Source organism: Rattus norvegicus, chromosome 8 (assembly GCF_021556685.1).
Source record: "Rattus norvegicus strain SHRSP/BbbUtx chromosome 8, alternate assembly SHRSP_T2T, whole genome shotgun sequence".
Classification (NCBI taxonomy): Eukaryota; Metazoa; Chordata; class Mammalia; order Rodentia; family Muridae; genus Rattus; species Rattus norvegicus.
Genome location: NC_141541.1, coordinates 126,996,530 through 127,016,101, shown reverse-complemented (window position 1 = coordinate 127,016,101; position 19,572 = coordinate 126,996,530). Strand labels below are relative to the sequence as shown.

At 53.0% G+C, this 19,572-nt stretch overlaps 1 protein-coding gene across 10 annotated transcripts in view; it reads left to right on the top strand.

Moving 5' to 3' along the window:
• Scn5a (sodium voltage-gated channel alpha subunit 5) overlaps nucleotides 1-19,572 on the top strand; it is a 97,683-nt gene that overhangs the window by 10,739 nt on the left and 67,372 nt on the right. For 7 of the 10 annotated variants that reach the window (XR_015626386.1, XM_087560598.1, XM_087560596.1 and 4 more), the window contains exon 1: nucleotides 18,933-19,111. Coding sequence is in view for 9 of the 10 variants with exons in the window: in XM_087560598.1 (XP_087416724.1) it covers nucleotides 19,020-19,111 (92 nt within the window). In the remaining variant the exon portion in view is untranslated. 10 annotated transcript variants of the gene reach the window in all.

Genomic DNA, 19,572 nt, shown 5'->3' with positions numbered 1-19,572 from the left:
AAATGGGAGGGCGGAGCCATGGAAGAGGAGGCAGAGATGGATATGCGGGAGGTTTTCTGGACAGGGGCATTTCCTCATTACCACTCTCAGCAAGTCTGGAGAGGAAAATGTCCTTTCAGATCAGCCTGACGTCTGTGCTGACAGAGTTCTTTCCCTATCTGATCACTAGCAGTTGATTTGAGAACCGTGATCTGGGGGAGAACCGTTCCCTTTGAGGCCATGGCAAGACCATGCATACACTGGGTGCCAAATGTGTGCTCATTGAATCAGTTACTGAAATGAATGCACAGAGGTATTCATGCATAGGTTCTCCTGAAGGAAGAAACTAAGTTGCCTGCCTTGGGTATGCATGGGCCACAAGTCTTGGGTGGGGACTGTCACAGCGGACAGGAGGACATCCTGCTTGGCCTGCACCAGCAACCTGAGTGGAAGACAGGGGTCTGGATGGTGACATGTCAATGAACCACAGTGTCCTGGTCTCCCTGTTTGGGGTTACGGGCACCTTTCCATAGACCTCTTCTTCAGCACCTAGGGGAAGGAGCAGGGGAGTGCCAGGACCAGGAAGGATGAACCTGGGTAGGTAGGATGGCTGCCAGGGTAGTGGGTCACCCAGCCGGAGGTCATGACCCTGGGAAGCAGGAGAAAGAGAGCGCCAAATGGAGGAAGCAGGCAGAGATTTCCTAGGAAGCCTGGGAGCCACTTCCACAGAGGGCTGCGCATAAATTTACATGGCAAAGAATATTCTTTGCATGCTGGGTTCCAGAGACTGATTCCACCTCGACCAAAATGCCAGACATGACTCAGGCAAGAGGCTGGAGTGAGCCTGCTTTCACAATCAGGGATTGAGATAGGCAGGGAGGGGCTGGGACCTAAAGCTGCCCCCCACCCCCGTGGGCATCCTGAGAGTTCACTGTTAGAGCTAGACAAATCCCATGCAAACCAGGACCCGTGAAGCAACCTGACATTGGTCTCCTACCCTGAGGACAGGGGACAGTACCCACAGCTGCGTTCGAGGTTGCTAGGACGAGTGTTCACTTCAGCTGTCTTCGGCTGCTGGCATGAGCCACATCTTTTCAGGAAGGTTCAGGAAGGCCCGTGCACAGTGGGTCAGGCTGGAAGTGTGGAGGAGGAAGGGACGTCACACTGAACACAGGCCATGCTCAGTAATGTCTGTCACAGACCGGGGTGGAAGGAGAGGACTGTGGCTGTGCCGGGACATGGTCTTTGCACTATTTGATGCCCTTGCTGCAGTGATGAGGCCTAGAGTAGCAGTGGAAGGAAGGAAGGATTATTTTGGCTTACAGTTCACGGGATACAGCTCATTTCAGAGGGGAAGGTGTGATTACAGAAGCAAGAGGTCACTGGTCACATTGCATCCGAAGTCAGGAAGCAGAGAGGGGCGGGTCAGGGGTTGGGGGAGGCAGGGGTGGGGGACGGGGGTGGGGTTGGAGGCGGAAGCAGGGTGGGCTTCCGGGGGTTCCCTCCCGTGTTCATCTTGCCTTTCTCCTTTTTATCTGGTCTAGAACTTTATCCCCGAATGTGATGCCCCTAGCATTTAGGGTGGGTCTCCCCGCCTCAGTTAACTTGGTATAGAAAATCCCTCACGAGAATGTTCTGAGGCTCATCTCCTGGGTGATTCTAAACGCTGTCAAGTTGACAATATTAACCATCCCAGCGGCGATCCAAGCAGGGCTTCAGAGTCTGTCCCAGGCTGTGATGTTGGAGGTGGAAACCTTGAGTGAAGGTGCAGGGGTATATGTCCAGAACAGATGCCAGTATGAACTAGTCAGGAGGAGGCCGAACCATTTGCTCCCCCTAACTCCAGAATCGGTGGGACTTAGGAAGACATGTACCCCTGTGACCCGAGGTAGAGGGATGGAGTTTGATGAAGATGCCTTGGGGGTTGGGGGTAGTTTGCCAGGACAGAGGAGACTGCCCCAGGCAGAAACTTCTTCTAGCTGCACCAGTTTTCAGAGCAGCTGAAGAACTAGTGTTGAGAGAGAGGCCAACAGAGGGTAGGCTGTGTTGGAGGAAGGCAGTGTCATGCTGACCTGTCCTGCTGCCATCTTGAAACCAAACCCGCCATAGCCTCCCAGCATCAGGAGTTGAACAGTGGCTGTGTTTTCTTCCTGCCTTCCACAGCCATGGAGGCCCCCACACCCTCAGCACACTCAGACCACTCCGGGGCTCACCTCATCCTGACAGCCTGTAATCCTGCAGCTGGGCTGCTCCAGGCAGGGCCGGGTGTGGGCTCTGAGCCGCTGGAGGAAGGGCGGGGCCAGAGCCAGGTGCAGGCAGAAGAACAAGAGAGAAAGGCGATCCTGCCCGCCCACCAGGAGTAGCCCAGAACACAAAGGCCACTCTTGGCTGGTTTACTTTGGAACCTGAGGCTATGGCTGCTGGGAGTCAGCGAAGCTTCATCTGGAATCTAGTTTCAGACAGGACTCTGATGCCAAGGGCTTCCAGGGTGTGAATGCTAACCTGCTTTGGGACCCAAAACCCTTGGCCAGATTGGGGTGGTGGGGACAAGAGGATGTGGCAATGTTTAGACATATGGTCCTTTAACTTTAGACTGTTCCTGAGGTTCCCTGTCTCCCCTAAAGTGCTCTGTCTCTCACTCTGGAACCCAGCAAGACTTGGAATCTGCCAAATTCCAGGGTGGGGGAGGCTGGGCTCTGCAGGCTTCCTTCTCTTTGAGATCCAGCAGAGCTGATCTCTAACCCTGCCCAGGGATGTCCCAAAATCCCAGTGAGCCAGAGACAGAGGCTGCCACCCTTCACAGTGGATCCCAGGAAGACTTGGAGGGTCCTCCCACCCACAGCAAAAGAAGATGGACCCCAGGCTCCGCGGCTGAGCGTGTACGGAGCCAGAATCTTGAAGTCCTCCACCCACTGAGATCTCCGTGTTGGTTTTTAAGATGTAGCATTAAAATGGAAATCAATTGTATTGAATAAAGCTGTTGGTAGACTTAAAAACCAAATTTCGATAGTGTGTGGGCCTCTCTAATAGGATCATGCAGGAACTGGAAGCATTGTGACATTGAAGTTGGGGGCAGCAGCATCCGAGGTAGGCACAGCTGCCATAAGGAACAGCATGTGGGGACCCAGTCTCTGGGTCACTGAGTCATAGCAGTTCACTCTGCCCTTACAGATGAAGGAAATACTGCTGTCTCTGTCTCTCCAAGAACCCCCCCCCCCAAACTCTATAAACAGGCCAAACTCACCAGGGGAGTGAGAGGCCACCCTCGGTGCTGTCTTCTGGAGGGACACATGAGGGTGAAGCACAGATCTCAGTGTGTGAAATTTCAACCACCTGTGCACCCCCTGGTATCTGATTGCACGAGTCTTCTATCTCAACAGAGATGACAAGCGTGTCTTTACCGAGGCAGACGCATGTGCGGGTGCAGGCGTGTGGACACAGATGGATACCCTGATCCAGAGAACACTATTTTTAGCAAACCATCCTAGGTTAAGGGGTGGCTTCCCCGTTTACAGAAGGAGCAATTGCTCACCATGGAGAGGGTTGCCCCACTGTCCTCGGGCTGGGCTCTCGGTTTCTTACACGGACTGAATAACAACCGTACTGTTTTGCAAGCTCATCATAGCAGATTCGAGCAATGAGGGAAGGTGCAAAGAAAGTTTAAAAATGGCCCAGTTTCTCCTCACCCCGGGGGTGGAGGGGGATCACCATTCACATTTGCTGGTAAGCGCTGAGCTAGATGCCTTCTGCTCAGTCAGAGGTGGAGGCCTGACAGGGAAAGGCTCTCATGAAGTGGGGACCTACTCTCACCTGCTATTTTTAACGAAGATGGTCCTTTAGCTTCTGTGAATCAAACAAGAAGCTGCAGAAGGATGGGGATGCTGCAAAGGCAATCTCTGTCTTTCTGGTTCTACGGCATTCATTTCGTACTGTGCTTGCCCAGGGGTACACACGCACATGGAAACCACAGGAGCACACACACAAGCATGTATGCACATACACCACACATATATACATAGACCTTATATACACACACACCACACATACACAAAAGCCATACCAGCATGCACACCCATACATACCCACACCCATTATACACACAGACCATACACACACACTTATACACCATACACACATACCATACACACATCATACACACATGACACATACACAGACATACACACATCATAAACACACACCACACTACACACACATACACACATACCATACACACATCATAAACACACACCACACTACACACACATACACAAACCACACACACCAGCTTACACACATCATACATACACCATACAGTCATATACCATACACACATACCACACACACACTACATACTCATATACCATATATTCACACATATACACCATACACACATACCACACACACATGCCATACACACACACAAATGCACCCCATACACACTGCATGTTCATGTCTGTGTGTCCCAGTGCAGAGACACATATGTGCCAGCATGTGGAGGCGAAAGGTCAACCTGCAGCTTCATTCCTCAGGAGCTGTCCAACTTGTTTTCTGAGACAGGACTTCTCACCAGGACCTGGGGCCAGGATAATGGCCCAGCAGACCCCAGGGATCTTCCTGTCTCTGTTTCCCCACACTAGAATCACAAGCAGGCACTACCTCGTGCAGCCTTTCAGCTGAGACCTTCACACTCTGATGGCAAACAATGTGCCAACTGAGCCTTCTCCCAGCCCCTAGAAGTGTCCTCTCTGTGTTTTCTCATTTATTCACATTCTCATGCGTCCTCCCTCACTCAACCGCCTCACGTGTGTGCACGCATTGCCATGACAAACGTGTGGAGATCAAAACCAACACAGGAGTCGGTTCTCTGCTTCCACCAATCTCGTGGGGACCCAAGGATTGAACTCGGTCTTCCGGCTTGGCAGTGAGGGCTGAAGTGCTCGGCAGCCGGGAGCCTTTAAGGCTGTGTTGTGTTTGCTCATTCTTTACCTGCCATCTCTGGCACTGGGGGCATCCTGTAGTCGGGTGAGGGGGGTGCTTGTTGGCCATGTGCTGACATAGGTACCACAGAAGCTTTTAGGGGTCATTGATGACATTCTCCATGGAGTGAGATCAGGGCAAAGCCCTTGGCTGACAGGAAGGGAGTGTGTCCCTGGCAGACATCTCCAGCAGGTGTCCAGTCTGCCCTCTTGAGCGGGTGCCCAGCCATTCCCGGGTTTGATGTGGTAATTAGCGGTGCAGCCTCCTGGCTTGGTGTCATAGTCAGGAGCCCTCTGGCCACATCCTGTTTTGGTGAGCCCGACAGAAATGCATTCTTCTGCCTTGCTGTCATAGATAGAGTGTGTTTGCACCAGGTTCTGAATCTTTTTGAGGCCACCAGGGGCCACATTCTCCCTGTTTGACGTCACACACATGTGCCTGTTGGAAGTCCTCTTCACCAGTGGTCACCGCCTTCCGGTGCTGCCGTCCCTTGGGGTTTGCATGTGTTTGTCCCCTTTTATGGGAGAAGAGGGGACAGCGTAATGAGCCAGAGGCCCACCTGTCACATTTCCCGTCTTTAGAGTTGGTTATCTAGGGATGGTGCTGCACCCAGGGGATTCCTATGAGATCCTCAGCAGTAGGCCTGCACGGTTGGGCACACCGGATGCCAACATCTGGATGCCAACTCTCCTGTTCCTGTCTGGCTGTTTCTGAAAACCCTGCGTCCCTTGGAGGCAAATACTGCCTCCAGTTGCTGCCTCCTATGCCTCAGGTTTGATTTGCACTTCTCGTGTGAGGGCTTGGGGATTGTTGGGGGATTGGACACCACTCAGGCTGGGAATGTTCCCTGGAGAGGAGGAGTAGGACCCTGTCCCATGCAGGGCCAACTCCTGATATACATACGCTTCACCTTCTATTAGGGAAAGACCCTTCTGTCAGGGTCTGGGATAAAGTGAATGACATCTCTTCCCGTCCCTGCCCTGCAAAGGTCAGGGAGCCAGTTGTGATGGAAATGTCTTAAAGGGGTCATTTGAAGCTTTTCTTTGGTGTGGAGTGGGCAGAGTAATCCCGTCATGATGGTACACTTTCTCTTGACCACTGATGTGTACACACACACACACACACACACACACACACACACACACACACACACACTGGGGCAGGAGTGGAGGGTCACTTCACTGGCCCTCCTCACACACACACCTCAGTGGAGGAGAGCATGAGGGTTTACCCCAGCTACTGTCAATCATGTGAGCCTGTGGAGTGATTGGAACGGGGGTGAGGAGGGGCGGGCTGTGCACTTTTGCAAATTGTGTCTTTTCCTGCCCACCCAGGCCTAGCTGGCTGACTACCCTGCTATTTGTCTGTGGCACCCCCATCACAACCTGCCTTTGTCTTCTAGCTTCCTTCCAGGCAACCTGAGGAGAGCCTGTGCCCCCAGAAGCAGGATGAGAAGATGGCAAACCTCCTGTTACCTCGGGGCACCAGCAGCTTCCGTAGGTTCACCCGGGAGTCACTGGCGGCCATCGAGAAGCGAATGGCTGAAAAGCAAGCCCGAGGAGGTTCGGCCACCTCACAGGAGAGCCGTGAGGGCCTGCAGGAGGAGGAGGCTCCCCGGCCCCAGCTGGACCTACAGGCCTCCAAAAAGCTGCCAGATCTCTATGGCAACCCACCCCGAGAGCTCATCGGGGAGCCCCTGGAAGACCTGGACCCTTTCTATAGTACCCAGAAGGTGACTGCCACCCCCTCAGCACCCTCCCCACCCTTTAGGTAGCTCCTAGGAAGGCAGCAGACAGATGGAGCTTTGCTCTTGTGGAGTTCTGTGTGGGGCCGGCTCCCCTGGGCCTTGGGGGAGTGATTCACCATTAATCTGTATTCCGGTCACCTTAATTTTGGAGTTCTGGGGTAAAGACATAAATCATGCTGTTTGGGCCCCCAACTTGGGGGCAGGAGGACCACTGATACGTTGTCTTCTTTTGTGGTTCTTCCGTGTATACCTCCAGGGGATTCCTTTCTGTCCCCAGACGCGTGGGCGCTTGGAATGAAGCCCTGAGTGGTCCCCCTCCTACCCAAAGGCAGCATGCGCTCCTCCTGTCTCTCTGGCAGCTGAGAGAATTAGCCAGGCATCATCCTCCGAGGCAGCTGGCTCAAGATGAGCTGCAGTAGTAGTCTCCTGGGCCTTACGGCCTTCCCTCAACCACAGAGGTCATGGAGAGGCTGAGGGGGTGAAGAGGCCGTGACTGCAAAGGCATGGAGTGTAGGGAAGACACAGGTCTCCTACAGAGGGGCAGGCTGTCCACACTTCTGCGCCTGATTGTGGGGGTGGGGCAGGACAGGCTGGGATCTGAGGGAAGGCCTTTCCAGGGAGGCTGGGCACGAGAGAGAGACAAGGGTAGTCACTGGAGTCCCTGTGGCCAGCTCCATGCTGAGGGCAGAGCATCAGTGGGACTGGAGAGATAAGTACAGTCAGCACAGGGACCTGTGCAGCGTGCGTCTGTCAGTGTGTCTGTCAGTATGGGGACCTGTGCAGCATGTGTCTGTCAGTATGTCAGTTTGTCTGTCAGTGTGAAACATGTGTCCTTCAGTGCATCTGTGTGTCTGTCAGAGTGTCTGCCAGGGTGGGGGTCTGTGTAACGTGTCTGTCAGTGTGTCTGTCAGCGTGTCTGTCAGCATGTCTGTGTGTCTGTCAGTGTGTCAGTATGGGGACCTATGAAGCATGTGTCTGTCAGTGTGTCTGTGTGTCTGCTAGTGTGTCTGTCAGTGTGGAGATCTGTGTAATGTGTCTGTCAGTGTTGGGACCTGTGTAGCATGTATCTTTCAGTGTATCTGTCAGTGTGGGGACCTGTGTAGCGTGTGTCTGTGTTTCTGTCAGTGTGTTTGCCACGATGGTTGGAGACAATGTTTAGGAGACTAAGAGCCTGAGTGTGCATGTCTGTGTGCATGTGTTTATGTATAGCTGCATGTGTGATCAGCTATGGGTGTGAAGGGACACACACACACACACACACACACACACACACACATATTCCATATACACAGACAGCAGGAGAGCTGACCTGAGCCCGGAGGGACACACACATATCCCCCCTCCCTCTGTGTGTGTGTTTGTGTGTCTGTGTGTCTGTCTGTCTGTCTCCCTCCCTCTCTCAATCCTTCTCTCTCTTCTCTCTCTCTCTCCCTCCTTCCCTCCCTCCCTCCCTCGCTTTGTCCCTCCCTCTCTCCCTCCCTACACACATACTCTCTCTCTCTCTCTCTCTCTCTCTCTCTCTCTCTCACACACACACACACACACACACACACACATACACACACATCTTTTTCTCTTTCTCCATTTACATACACAGGAGAGCTGACCTGGGCCCTGAGGGACAGATGGACCCCCCCCCCAACACACACATAAACACACAGACACACTCCATCTACACAGACACACACACACACACACACACACACACACACTCCATCTACACAGACAGATAACAGGAGAGCGGACCTGGGTCTGGCTCCTAGTCTGAGGCTTCAGAACTTCTCCCTGGATCAGGTGACTGGAGAAGGGTCAGAGTGGGATGTGAGTCTGAGTTGTAGGTGAGTGTGTGGATAGGCTTAGGTCATGCTTGCTCTGGAGCTGACAGAATTGAGATTAGGGTTAGGGACATGGCTGGGGGTGGTGAGTCTAGGTCATGGAGGGGAACAGAAATGACTCGGCAGGACTCAGATGAGACCAGTTGTGCGCATAGCAGGTGGACCTGAGGGTGGAGTCCAGGCTGGGTGAGCTTAGAGGCCTTGCCCCCAGGCCAGCACAGGTCATTTGGGCGGAATGAGGACACCATCTCTTGTCTCTATATATCCGGGGTGCCCTGTTCCATCCAGTTTCCCTTGCTGTCCCTGGCTACACTGCCTGAGGCTACACCGCTGGCACCCCATGGAACTTCTAGTTCTGATCTGTCTGCTCACCGTGCCCCGCCAGCCAAGATTAAATAGGACTTTGTCTCAAACACTCAACCGGTGAAGATGAGTGGTCTCAGAGCCTGTGGTGGCCATGACTCTGCAGCCTCGAGATCTCACAGCTCCCCTGCCCCGTCACACCAGATGGACATAGCTGCTAGAAATGACCGGGGGTCTTCAAAGCCCAGGCCACGGGTGCGATTCAGAGGCTGATCTTTGACCTTAGGCAGGCAAGGTCCCAGGGAAGGCCATGGATGGTTCTTTAGCTTTCTTTCCTCCCTCACCCATAAGTCTCTGCTGACCCAGCTGTGAGCAGGACTCTCTTACAGGTCTATGCAAGGTAGGAGAAGGGGAGAGAGGAGGCCTCCCTGGGTCTTACAGACTTCTGCAGAAGCAGCTGGCACGGAACTGGGGCGTCGTCTTGACTCAGCCTCCCAGGGGCTGGTATTACAGGCACGTGCCGCCATGCCCAGCCGAAAGGGTCCTTGCTGAGAGGGTGATTCTGAAACTAGACTAAATATAAACCAACCTGACATCACCCAAACTCCACCTCCCTGCCCTTCACTCGTGGCCCAGGCACGGGGTGTCCACAGTGAAGGGAGGTCCCTCTTCCTTCACTCCCTCCTCACCCTGTAGCCATGGCCTGGGGGCTCTAAGATGAGCGCTGTCTCCGGACCTAACAGTTCCCTCTGTCCACAGACCTTCATCGTGCTGAATAAGGGCAAAACCATCTTCCGGTTCAGTGCCACCAATGCCTTGTATGTCCTCAGCCCCTTCCACCCCGTGCGCCGAGCGGCCGTGAAGATCCTGGTACACTCATATCCTTTGCTCTTAATCCGCATCTGTCCTGGGGTACACACGGGTGCTGCGCTCAGGCCAGGGCGATGCGGGGTCCCCTCAACTGCCCCTGGGACAAGCGGCATAGTGAGAAATCACCAGCGGAGATCAGAAAAACAGAACCCCGACCTCCACCCTAGATACGCTGAGTTAGCACCTGCATTTTAACAACATCCCTAAGGGTTCTTGGGGTGTAGGGGAGCTTGAGAAGCCCTCATGTCTCCTCTGCATCTTTAGGAGAAAAAATAGCCTTGAAGCCAAGGAGCTGGGGTTCAGAAGAAACGGTTTCCCCAGCATTCCCCTGTCTCTGGTGGCTCCAAATGTCCCCACCCACCACCACCCCTGAGCCCTTACCTCCTGCTGCCCCTTGCAAAGACTCTGCCAAGGAAAAGCCATTTCTTGTGGGTTTTTTTTTTTTAAGGTCTCTAGTTTTTTTCTCATGTGGGCATCTTTCGAAGGAGGCAGCGCTTGCTTCTGAACTAGGTGTTGACAAATGTTTGCAGTTTGAGAGCTTCTCAAAGAACTCTGGTTAGCGTCCAATTACATAAACCTCGTCCTAAAAATGATTCCCGCCTGCTGACAGAGTTGTTGGAATGGAGCAGCGGGACCAACAGCGCTGAGCCGGCATCGAGGTCCTAGTTCAGCCAGCACCTGAAGAGGGCACCGCCTTCTCTGGGTCTCACTTCTTAGATATATTATGTGCGTGTTGTGCCTTCTCCGTGCATGGGGAGCGTGGGGGTCAGAGGGCAGGCTGCAGGACCCCATTGGTCTCCTTTTGCCTTGTGGGTTCCAGGGTGGTCTGGCTTGACAGCAAGTCCCTTTACCACTGAGCTGACTCACTGGCCCAGTCACCTCTGGATATCAGAGAAGGGGCCAGAAGATGGAGTCACACAGAGAGGGGTGGTGCAGTCCACTAAGGCAGAGGTATCTTACTGTGAGGATCTGGAAAACCCCTTTCATGGCCACTGGTGACCTGGATGAGGGCATGCTTATAGGACATGCCCCCTGTTCTTTGGTTAGTTGATTTGGTCTTTCTGTTGTTTTTAATTTTGTATTATTTTATGTCCTTATTTATTTGTGTATCCGTTTATTTATTTGTATTGTTGGGGGGAGTATATACAGATCATGATGTGTATGTGGAGGTCAGGAGGCAGAAGTCCTTTCCTTCATGAGGATCAGGGGATCGAACTCAGGCCATCAGATTTGGCAGCAAGCCCCCTAACCCACTGAGCCAACCCCAAAGGCCAGAAGTGCCATCGTGAATCTCTGTCATGTTGCTGAGCTTCGCTCAATGCTTGATACTAGCTGTGGGTATAGCAGACAGGCTGGACGGAGCTCCAGAAGTCCTTCCTGACCACCTCCACCCCTACTCTGAATGGGCATTACCCCCTTAGAGAGCCCCCTTAGAGTGATAAATCAGCTACTGAGTTGCCATTCCCTCCAGAGCGTGGTCACAGCTTTGTAGGAAGAGCAGAGCTGAAGCAAGAGGGAAACGGTTTCCTTAGTGCTCTGAGCCCGTCTCCAGCCTGCCGCAGGGGTGTGGCCACCCTGAAAGCATCTTCCACCCTCATTCAGGGCTGCTTCTCCAGGTATCTAACCAACCCAGTGCTGTTTGGCAGCCATGAAAATCTCCAGAGATACAGCCCGGGTCCCTTGACTCTCCCCAGGCCCTAGCTGTGACTTGCTAGGCAGATGAGAGGCTGGGAAGCATGTGGATGAGGAAGACAGTGGGACACTGGAGGTCCTCAGCCCAGACAGAAGTGCCCTGAGGGGGAGCTCTGAGGCTGTGAGTTTCTGGCCATCTGGTAAGACCAGCCTTGAGGGTCCTGAGCTGCCTGCCTGCCTCCCCCAGGGCAGCCACCCCAGGGAAGTGATCAAGTCTGTGAGGCCCTAGGCTCTGTGGCTGCCACAGCACTGCTCTACCTGGGGATGGGCCGACAGCCCCCCCCCCGACAGCGCCACCTAGTGGAAGGAGGGGCTGAGATTGTGGGCTTTGCAAGCTCAGCTCCCAGTTCCCCCAGCCCCCTCCGTGTGGTGGAGCACCCAGCAGGCGTCCCAGCACCACTAGGATTTTGTAGAAACTGCAGAACCCTAGGTGCTACCTGGAAACCCGCATTTAGTTGTTCCACCTGTGAGGATGTGGGGGTCACCTCTGTGCCACGCAGGACGTTTGTTTAAAAGGAAGATGCTTAGGGCTTTCTAGAGCAGAGTCACCAGCTGAAGACTCAGGGAACCGCAAGTGTCCACTGACTCCTGGAAGGCTGTTATCTGCCTTGCATGCCTAAGACATTGCGCCTTTGTTTTTATTATTTTTTAAATTCTTTGTTTCTATCTCCATCTCTCAGTTCTTCACTCTCGTGTGTGTGTGTGTGTGTGTGTGTGTGTGTATGTGGTATGTTGTAAGTATGTGTGTGTGACTGTAAGTGTGAGTCTATGTGTGAGTGTTTATGTGTATCGTGAATATGTATGTGAGTGTGTATGGGTTTGTGTGTATGTTGTATGTGTGTGGGAGTGTGACTGTGTGTGAACGTATGTATGTGAGTGTGTGTGTGTATGTGTGTGAAAGTGTGATTGTGTGTGTATGAGTGTGTATGTATGCGTGTGACGTGAGTGCACTGTGTGAGTGCGCGTATGTATGTATGAGTATGTTGTGAATATGTGTGTGAATGTGTGGTTGTATGTATGAGTGAGTATGTGTATATGTGTGTATGTGATTGTGTGTATGAGTGTGTGTGTATGAGTTTGTTTATGTATTGTGTGTGTGTGTGAGTGTGTTGTGAGTATATCTGTGTGAGAGAGTGTATGTGAGAGAATGTGTGTGTGTGTCTGTTATATAGGGGTAAGTGCTTGTGGATGTCAGATCCTCGTGGAGCTGCAATGACAGATGGTTGTGTGCTCCCCAACGTGACCACTGTAAAGTGAACACAGGATCTCTGAAAGGACACTATTCACTCTTAATTGCTGAGCCATCTCTCCAACCCATAAAACTTGTTTTCAAGTATGTGATTCGGTGATTTTTTAAATGTGTTTCTAAGGCTGCACAATCATTACTGCTACGTAGTTCTAGGAGATTCCATCAGCCTCCCAAATTGGGCTGAGCCTGTGCCCGTTAGCACCACAGTAGTTCTTTTTGAGACAGGGACTCATTAGGTAGACCAGGCTGGCCTCTACTTCACAGACACCCACCTGCCTTCCAGCAGCTGGGATGACAGGTGCGAGTGCCACGCCCTACAACGCAAAGCCTCTCTGCTAGGTTTTTAGCTTTTTGTTGAGGGTTTTGCTCTCTATCCCACGTTGATCCAGAACTCAGAGCATCCTCCAGCCTCCACATCAGGAGTACCAAGAGGTTGTGAGTTAATGTGCCTGTCTCAGCGTGAAGTCTGGACTCCTGTTTTCAATGGTAAAATTTCACTGCGTTTAAATGTTCACATCCACTCAAATGCCCACTAAGTCTCTACCTGTGCAGAGTTAGGTATGTGATAGGAAACTTTAAAAGGAGCAAGAACACATCCTGGCCTCCTGTGACAATTTAGGCTCCTGGTGTGACATACAAGTGCCACCGTTGTTTGGCTCTAGTCTTTGTCCTGAGCTGCGGTGTGTCTCTGGGAAACGGCTGGAAAAGTAAATATGGCATGTAGAATTGATTTGTTCCTATGTATTTTTGTCATAATTCTGCAGAATGTGTTCCTGCCACGATTAAATAAAAAGAAACTAACGGAACTCAGAATTCCCGTGCAGTCACATTCAGAGACCTAGTGTTCATGCCAAGAATCAGTTTGTCTTCTTCGGTGCCCAGGAGCTGCTCACAAAACCCTCCCACATTTCTCTCCTGGATTCAGATGGGCAATCAAATTGTGTGCGTGCTTGTGTGTGTGTGTGTGTGTGTGTGTGTGTGTGTGTGTGTGTTCACTGAACAACAGAAACCATGACAGTACCACCCATGGCTAATTCCCTTCTCTTTGGGAGACTTAGTAACCCAAGGGTCGGGCAGTCTCCGTGGTTGCACAGGCAGTCTCCGTGGTTGCACACAACAGTCTGTGTGGTTGCACACAACAGTCTCTGTGGTTGTACAGGCAGTCTCTGTGGTTGCACAGGCAGTCTCTGTGGTTGCACACAACAGTCTGTGTGGTTGCACAGGCTGTCTTTGTGGTTGCACACAACAGTCTCTGTGGTTGTACAGGCAGTCTCTGTGGTTGCACAGGCAGTCTCCGTGGTTGCACACAACAGTCTGTGTGGTTGCACACAACAGTCTCTGTGGTTGTACAGGCAGTCTCTGCGGTTGCACAGGCAGTCTCTGTGGTTGCACACAACAGTCTGTGTGGTTGCACAGGCTGTCTCTGTGGTTGCACAGGCTGTCTCTGTGGTTGCACAGGCAGTCTCTGTGGTTGCACAGGCAGTCTCTGTGGTTGCACACAACAGTCTGTGTGGTTGCACAGGCTGTCTCTGTGGTTGCACACAACAGTCTCTGTGGTTGCACAGGCAGTCTCTGTGGTTGCACACAACAGTCTCTGTGGTTGCACAGGCAGTCTCCATGGTTACACACAACAGTCTCTGTGGTTGCACAAGCAGTCTCCATGGTTACACAGGCAGTTTCTGTGGTTGCACATGCCGTCTCTGGTGGCATTTTAATTGTGAGACTGGGAGTGGGTGTTGGGACAATGACATGAAAGGGTTGAAGATGTTCTCCTGTGCACAGGGCTATAGAGCTGGCCTTTTTGCTTCTGCCCACACAAAGGACCAGCTTGATGTTGGTCCGAAACTAGCAAGCAGCACAAACAGGTGTCTCCTGGCTGGGAGTTCAGGTGACCCCTAAGTCTGGTATTGGCTCATGCTGACTTCCTTGGGGTCTTGGAGTATTTAGGGAGGGACCTGAAGACCAGAGGCTTGGATGAGGTCATCATACACAAAAGACTAGCGTCAGAGCAATCCCTAAAGCCAAGGCACCCAGGCGCTTCTGAGGTGCCAGATGGAAGGACATGAGCCTGGTTCACCCCAGCTCATCTCCAGACCTAGGGACCTAGACATTGTCCCACAACTTCTATCACCTTAGTGTTCAGGTCTGTGTTCATCTCTCTAGCTACATCCTTGAGCGTGTCCACAGCAGCCTGCCTGCCCAGCCACTCTCTGGAGAGGAGCCTGTTTCTTATTCTGAGGAGTTTGGCAGTGGCCCACCCAGAGTACATAGAAAGGTGTGTTACCGGGACTGTCTGGGCTGACTGGTTGCTGGAACAGCCATGAGTGGCCTTACATGCCTCCTCAGGGAAGCCCTCCTTCTCAGCCCCACCAAAGACGTAATGTCCCATTTAGTTGTGTGTCAAGGACAGGGCTCTGCTGTCATGCATCCATGCCCTGGTGACATTTGCTCTTTAAAAGACACATAAAGGCTGCAGAGGTGGCTCAACCAGTAAAGTACATGCCGTGTGAGCATGGGGACCAGAGCTTATCTCCAGAACCCATGTAAATAGGCCACGTGTGGCGGCTTACTACTGCAGTCTGAGCACCTGGGAGGGGATCCCTGGAACTCTCTGGTCAGTCAGCCTAACTCATTGGCAAGCTCCAGGCCAGTGGGATTCTTTCGAGAAATGACAGCCAAAGTTGTCTCCTGGTCCACATGCATCATGCATACTTGGACATGCATACCTTCACACAAATATGCATACACAGGATGACACCATTTCCTTGCCCTTCCTGTGCGGCACTCTCCTGGAACTTAACAGAGCCCGCCTGGTTTGATTTTTCATCCAGTACCATGGGTGGTAAGGTGCTTGTTGTCAAGGGAGGGTCAGGATGCTGTAACCAACATGAAGTCCTCCATTCCAGAGGCAGGAGAGTGGACCAGAGTGCAGCTGAGTTCCTCCTGCAGAGAGACTGCCACAGAGGGGCTCCTGAACCTGGGAGGGGTACACATGGGGCCCAGGCCAGCCCCATCCTCCATCAATGTTGTCCCTTGGGTAACTCCTGGTGCCACCGAGATTTGTGGCCACAGGCACGCTAGCTCGGAGGAGTGCGTATCATTTTATGGCTCGGGAGGCTCCCGCTGGGCAGAAATCAAGGTATCTGCAGGGGTTTGCTCCTTTCTGGAGGCTCCAGGGGTGTTTCTAGGTTTTCCCCTCTCTCTGCAGTACTGTCTCACACTCCTGAGCTCATGTGCTGCCTGTCAGCGAGCAGTGGCCAGTCAGGGGCCACAGACCCTCCCGCCTGTCACTGGATAATGCAGGGAACCGGTGCTTACCACCTCAAGTATTTAAGCGGATCACATCTGCAATGCTGTATCACGTTTGCCAATCAAATGCACAGCTGGCTGCCCAGGGCTTCCGCTGTCGGCTTCTTTGGGGCAGTACCCTGCCCGCTGCAGTGACCTTCAACTTGACTGACTTGCGCATCTGTTTTCTTATCTCTTCAGACGGAGGCAAGCCTCTCACCTTAGGGTTGTTAAGAGAGTCAGGTTTGTCCAAGCACAGAACCCGGCCCCTAGGAGGGGCTCGGCGGATACCTGCTATGGGCACCGTCCCGTACATATTTCAAAACTGTTGTGAGATCTTCTACAGTTGGGCAGTGGATCCATGCAAGTGGAGGAAGCCGGCTGAGGGGCTGGTAACCGGTTCACCCAGTGAGAGAAGTTTCATCCCACCGCCTGGTTGCGGAGAGGCACTGGGGATAGGGATGGGATCCTTCGAAGAACGTGACCCCTGGGCGACACATAGGATGGTAGGCCGGGTGTGTGACTGTTCTAGTTTGATTTCTGTTGCTGTGATAAAATGCTGACCAAACACAGCATAGGGGAGGAAAGGGTTTCTTCCAGGCAGTACAGCCCATCACTGAGGGAAGTCAGGGCAGGAATGCAATGGCCTGGAGGATGCTGCTTGCTGGTTTGCACACAGCACACAGCCTCTCCCTTAGCTAGCTACCTTTCTTTCTTTCTTTTTTCCTTCCTTTCTTCCTTCCTCCCTTTCCTTTCTATTATTGGATTTTTTATTTACATTTTAAATTTTATCCCCTTTCCCAGTTTCCCCCTCCAGAAACCTGCTATCCCATCCCACCGCCACTCCTTCTATGAGGGTGCTCCCCTACCCACCCAGCCACTCCCTTCCACCTCCCCACCCTGGCATTCCCCTACACTGGGGCATCAAGCCTTCACAGGACCAAGGGCCTCTCCTCCCGATAAGGCCATCCTCTGCTACATATGTGGCTGGAGCCACAGGTCCATCCCTGTGTACTCTTGGAATAGTAGTTTAGTCCCTGGTAGCTCTGGGGGTGGGGGTGGGGTCTGGTTGGTAAATACTGTTGTTCTTATGGGGTTGCAAACCCCTTCAGCTCCTTCAGTCCTTTCTCTATCTCCTCCATTGGGGACCCCATTCTCAGTCCAATGGTCGGCTGCATGCACCTACCTCTGTATTTGTCAGAGCCTCTCAGGAGACAGCTATATCAGGCTCCTATCAGCATGAACTTCTTGGCATCTGCAATATTGTCTGGGTTTGTTGTCTGTATATGAGATGGATCCCCCAGGTGGGGCAGTCTCTGGATGGACTTTCCTTTATATATAACCCGGGACCAGTGTCTGCCTATGGGATGGTGCTGCCCACGGTGGGCTGGGCCCTCCTACATCACTAATCCATCAAGACAGTCCTCCACAGGCATGCCCATAGGTCGGTCTGATCTTGCTAGTCCCTCAACTGAGGCTTTCCTTTCAGGACTTGGCTGTGTTAAGTTGGCAGTTAAAGCCAACCGGGACCCTGCTGCATGGCCCATGGAAGTAAGGACCCCAGGGCCTGGAGTGGTACCCTCCCTGGCTGGGCAGTCCTGTAGGCCATCCCTGAGTTGATGAAGCAGCGTGATCACCTCTTTTTTTTTTTTATGAGAAACTAGGGACTTAATTATAAATGAGGCTGCTTTTCTAATTAACTGGGTTATCTTCCTGCTTGGAGGTAGGATGGATATTTACCTGGCTAGACTCTACTCATACATATACCAGAGCAGGTACCAGTAAGTGCCAGCCAGGGGTCAGGAGAATGGAACTGTATAAGGAGGAGAAAGGAGGCCCTGAGAGCTCGGACTGCCCTTGGGAGTCACCTTTGGCAGCCACATGCTCAGGGCTGAGGCTGGGCTGTGGTGTCCCCCAGCCTGGAGGCAGCCACAGGGAGTGGTCAATACAGCCTCTCTCTGGGGCAGGGAGGGAGATCTGTGAATGCAGCCTGGAGCACCCCATCCTCTAGGAGGCCCAGGTCTGACTCTTCCTCCTTTATCTTACGAAGCCAAGCAAAGAGTGAAGGGAGTCAGTCAGAGCTTTGTCCAGTCTGAAGCAACAGCTAAGACGCGGCCAGACCCTGGGACGGTAGTTTAGCTAACACCTGAGATCCCACAGAGATACCCAGAGCACAGTGTTTGCAGAGTCCCTTTCCAGCAAGCAGACAGATGGGTTGACATTCATCAGGAGCCACAGGGTGAAAGGGGGATGTCTGTGCCTCTCAGGGTGTGAAGCAGCAACAGCCATCGAGCTGAGGTGGTCTAGGGGGAGGGGAGCTTCCTGAGGAGGGGGTTTTTGAAGCGCACAGAGCACCAGGCAAGGGACTATGGTAGAGGCAGATGTAGAGGCCAGAAGCACACCGGAAGTGCCCCCTCCAACCTGGCAGCTCACGTCCAGGTGCGTTTGAAACTAAAGTCTGGGAGAACTTGGGCCCCTGTCTTTCTTCCTGGCCTTCTCCAAACTGGAGCCATTTGAAGAGCTTGACCCCCTCCCATGTGACTGCGGGCAAGAGTCAACCCTAAGGTGTGGGGTGTCTCTTCACTCCACCCTGGGTCCCCCAGAGTGCCCTGCGGAAGATGTGGTTTCTGGTTTGTCTGGTGCTTGCTAAGCTATGGAACAGGCCCGGTTCTGGCAACAAGTGCCTGGGTGGCACAGAGAGCAGACCGCTCGGGCTCACAGCACCGGGGATGTCCTCACTGATCTGGCAACACTTACCTGGCAGTGGCATCAGGCCTGGCCCCTCGGCAGGCAGATACGGTGGCTTAGCTGACCTTCTCCCGTGGATTTGCACATCTTTTTTGGCTTCTCTGTGGATTTGTGGAGAGGACCTTCGGGGCTTTCCGCAGTCGCTTCCGTGGCTTTCTGAGCGGGGAGGGGCTTCTGTGGCTTTATGGGTAGAGTTTTCTCGTGATTTCTTGTGGCTCCTCCCGTAGCTTTCCGAGGGATTTGTGGGTAGGCCCCTCCCACCGCTGCCTCTGTGGATCCGCTAAGTGGGTTTGTCGCCAGCCCCTCCCACAGCTTCCTTAACTCCGGCATCATGCTCTTTAGCATGCTCATCATGTGCACCATCCTGACCAACTGCGTGTTCATGGCCCAGCACGACCCTCCGCCTTGGACCAAATATGTTGAGTGAGTATCTCTGGGGGCCTCTCTTCCTGCCCCATCCCTCCCTTTCCGTCCCATGCCATGGGCCCTAGTGTTGCCTGAGAGGGAAGCTGTGCCCATGTTTGGAGTCCCGGCCCGGGAGGGTGGCCTTTGCTTAGTGTCTGCCCGCCTACCATTTTCATGCCGTTTGCTCCGCTCCTTCTAAGTTTGTGGCCTTAGATGTGGGAGCTCTGCAAACTGGCAATGTGGGGAATCTTGCCAGCCCCTAAAGAGGGGCATGCCAGGCACTGTCACAAGATCAGTAAGCATTCTCTCTGCAAACCCCGACAATGGGATTTTGCGGCTGATTTGCAGCTGGAGGACACAGCAGCGGGAAGGCAAGGGTGGTGGCCTCCCTGCTCTGGTCCTACACTGTTGCCTTAGCTCCCACGCGAGTTCTACTTCCTACAACTCTTTGCAGCTTCTGAGTCTTCCCTTCCTGGAGA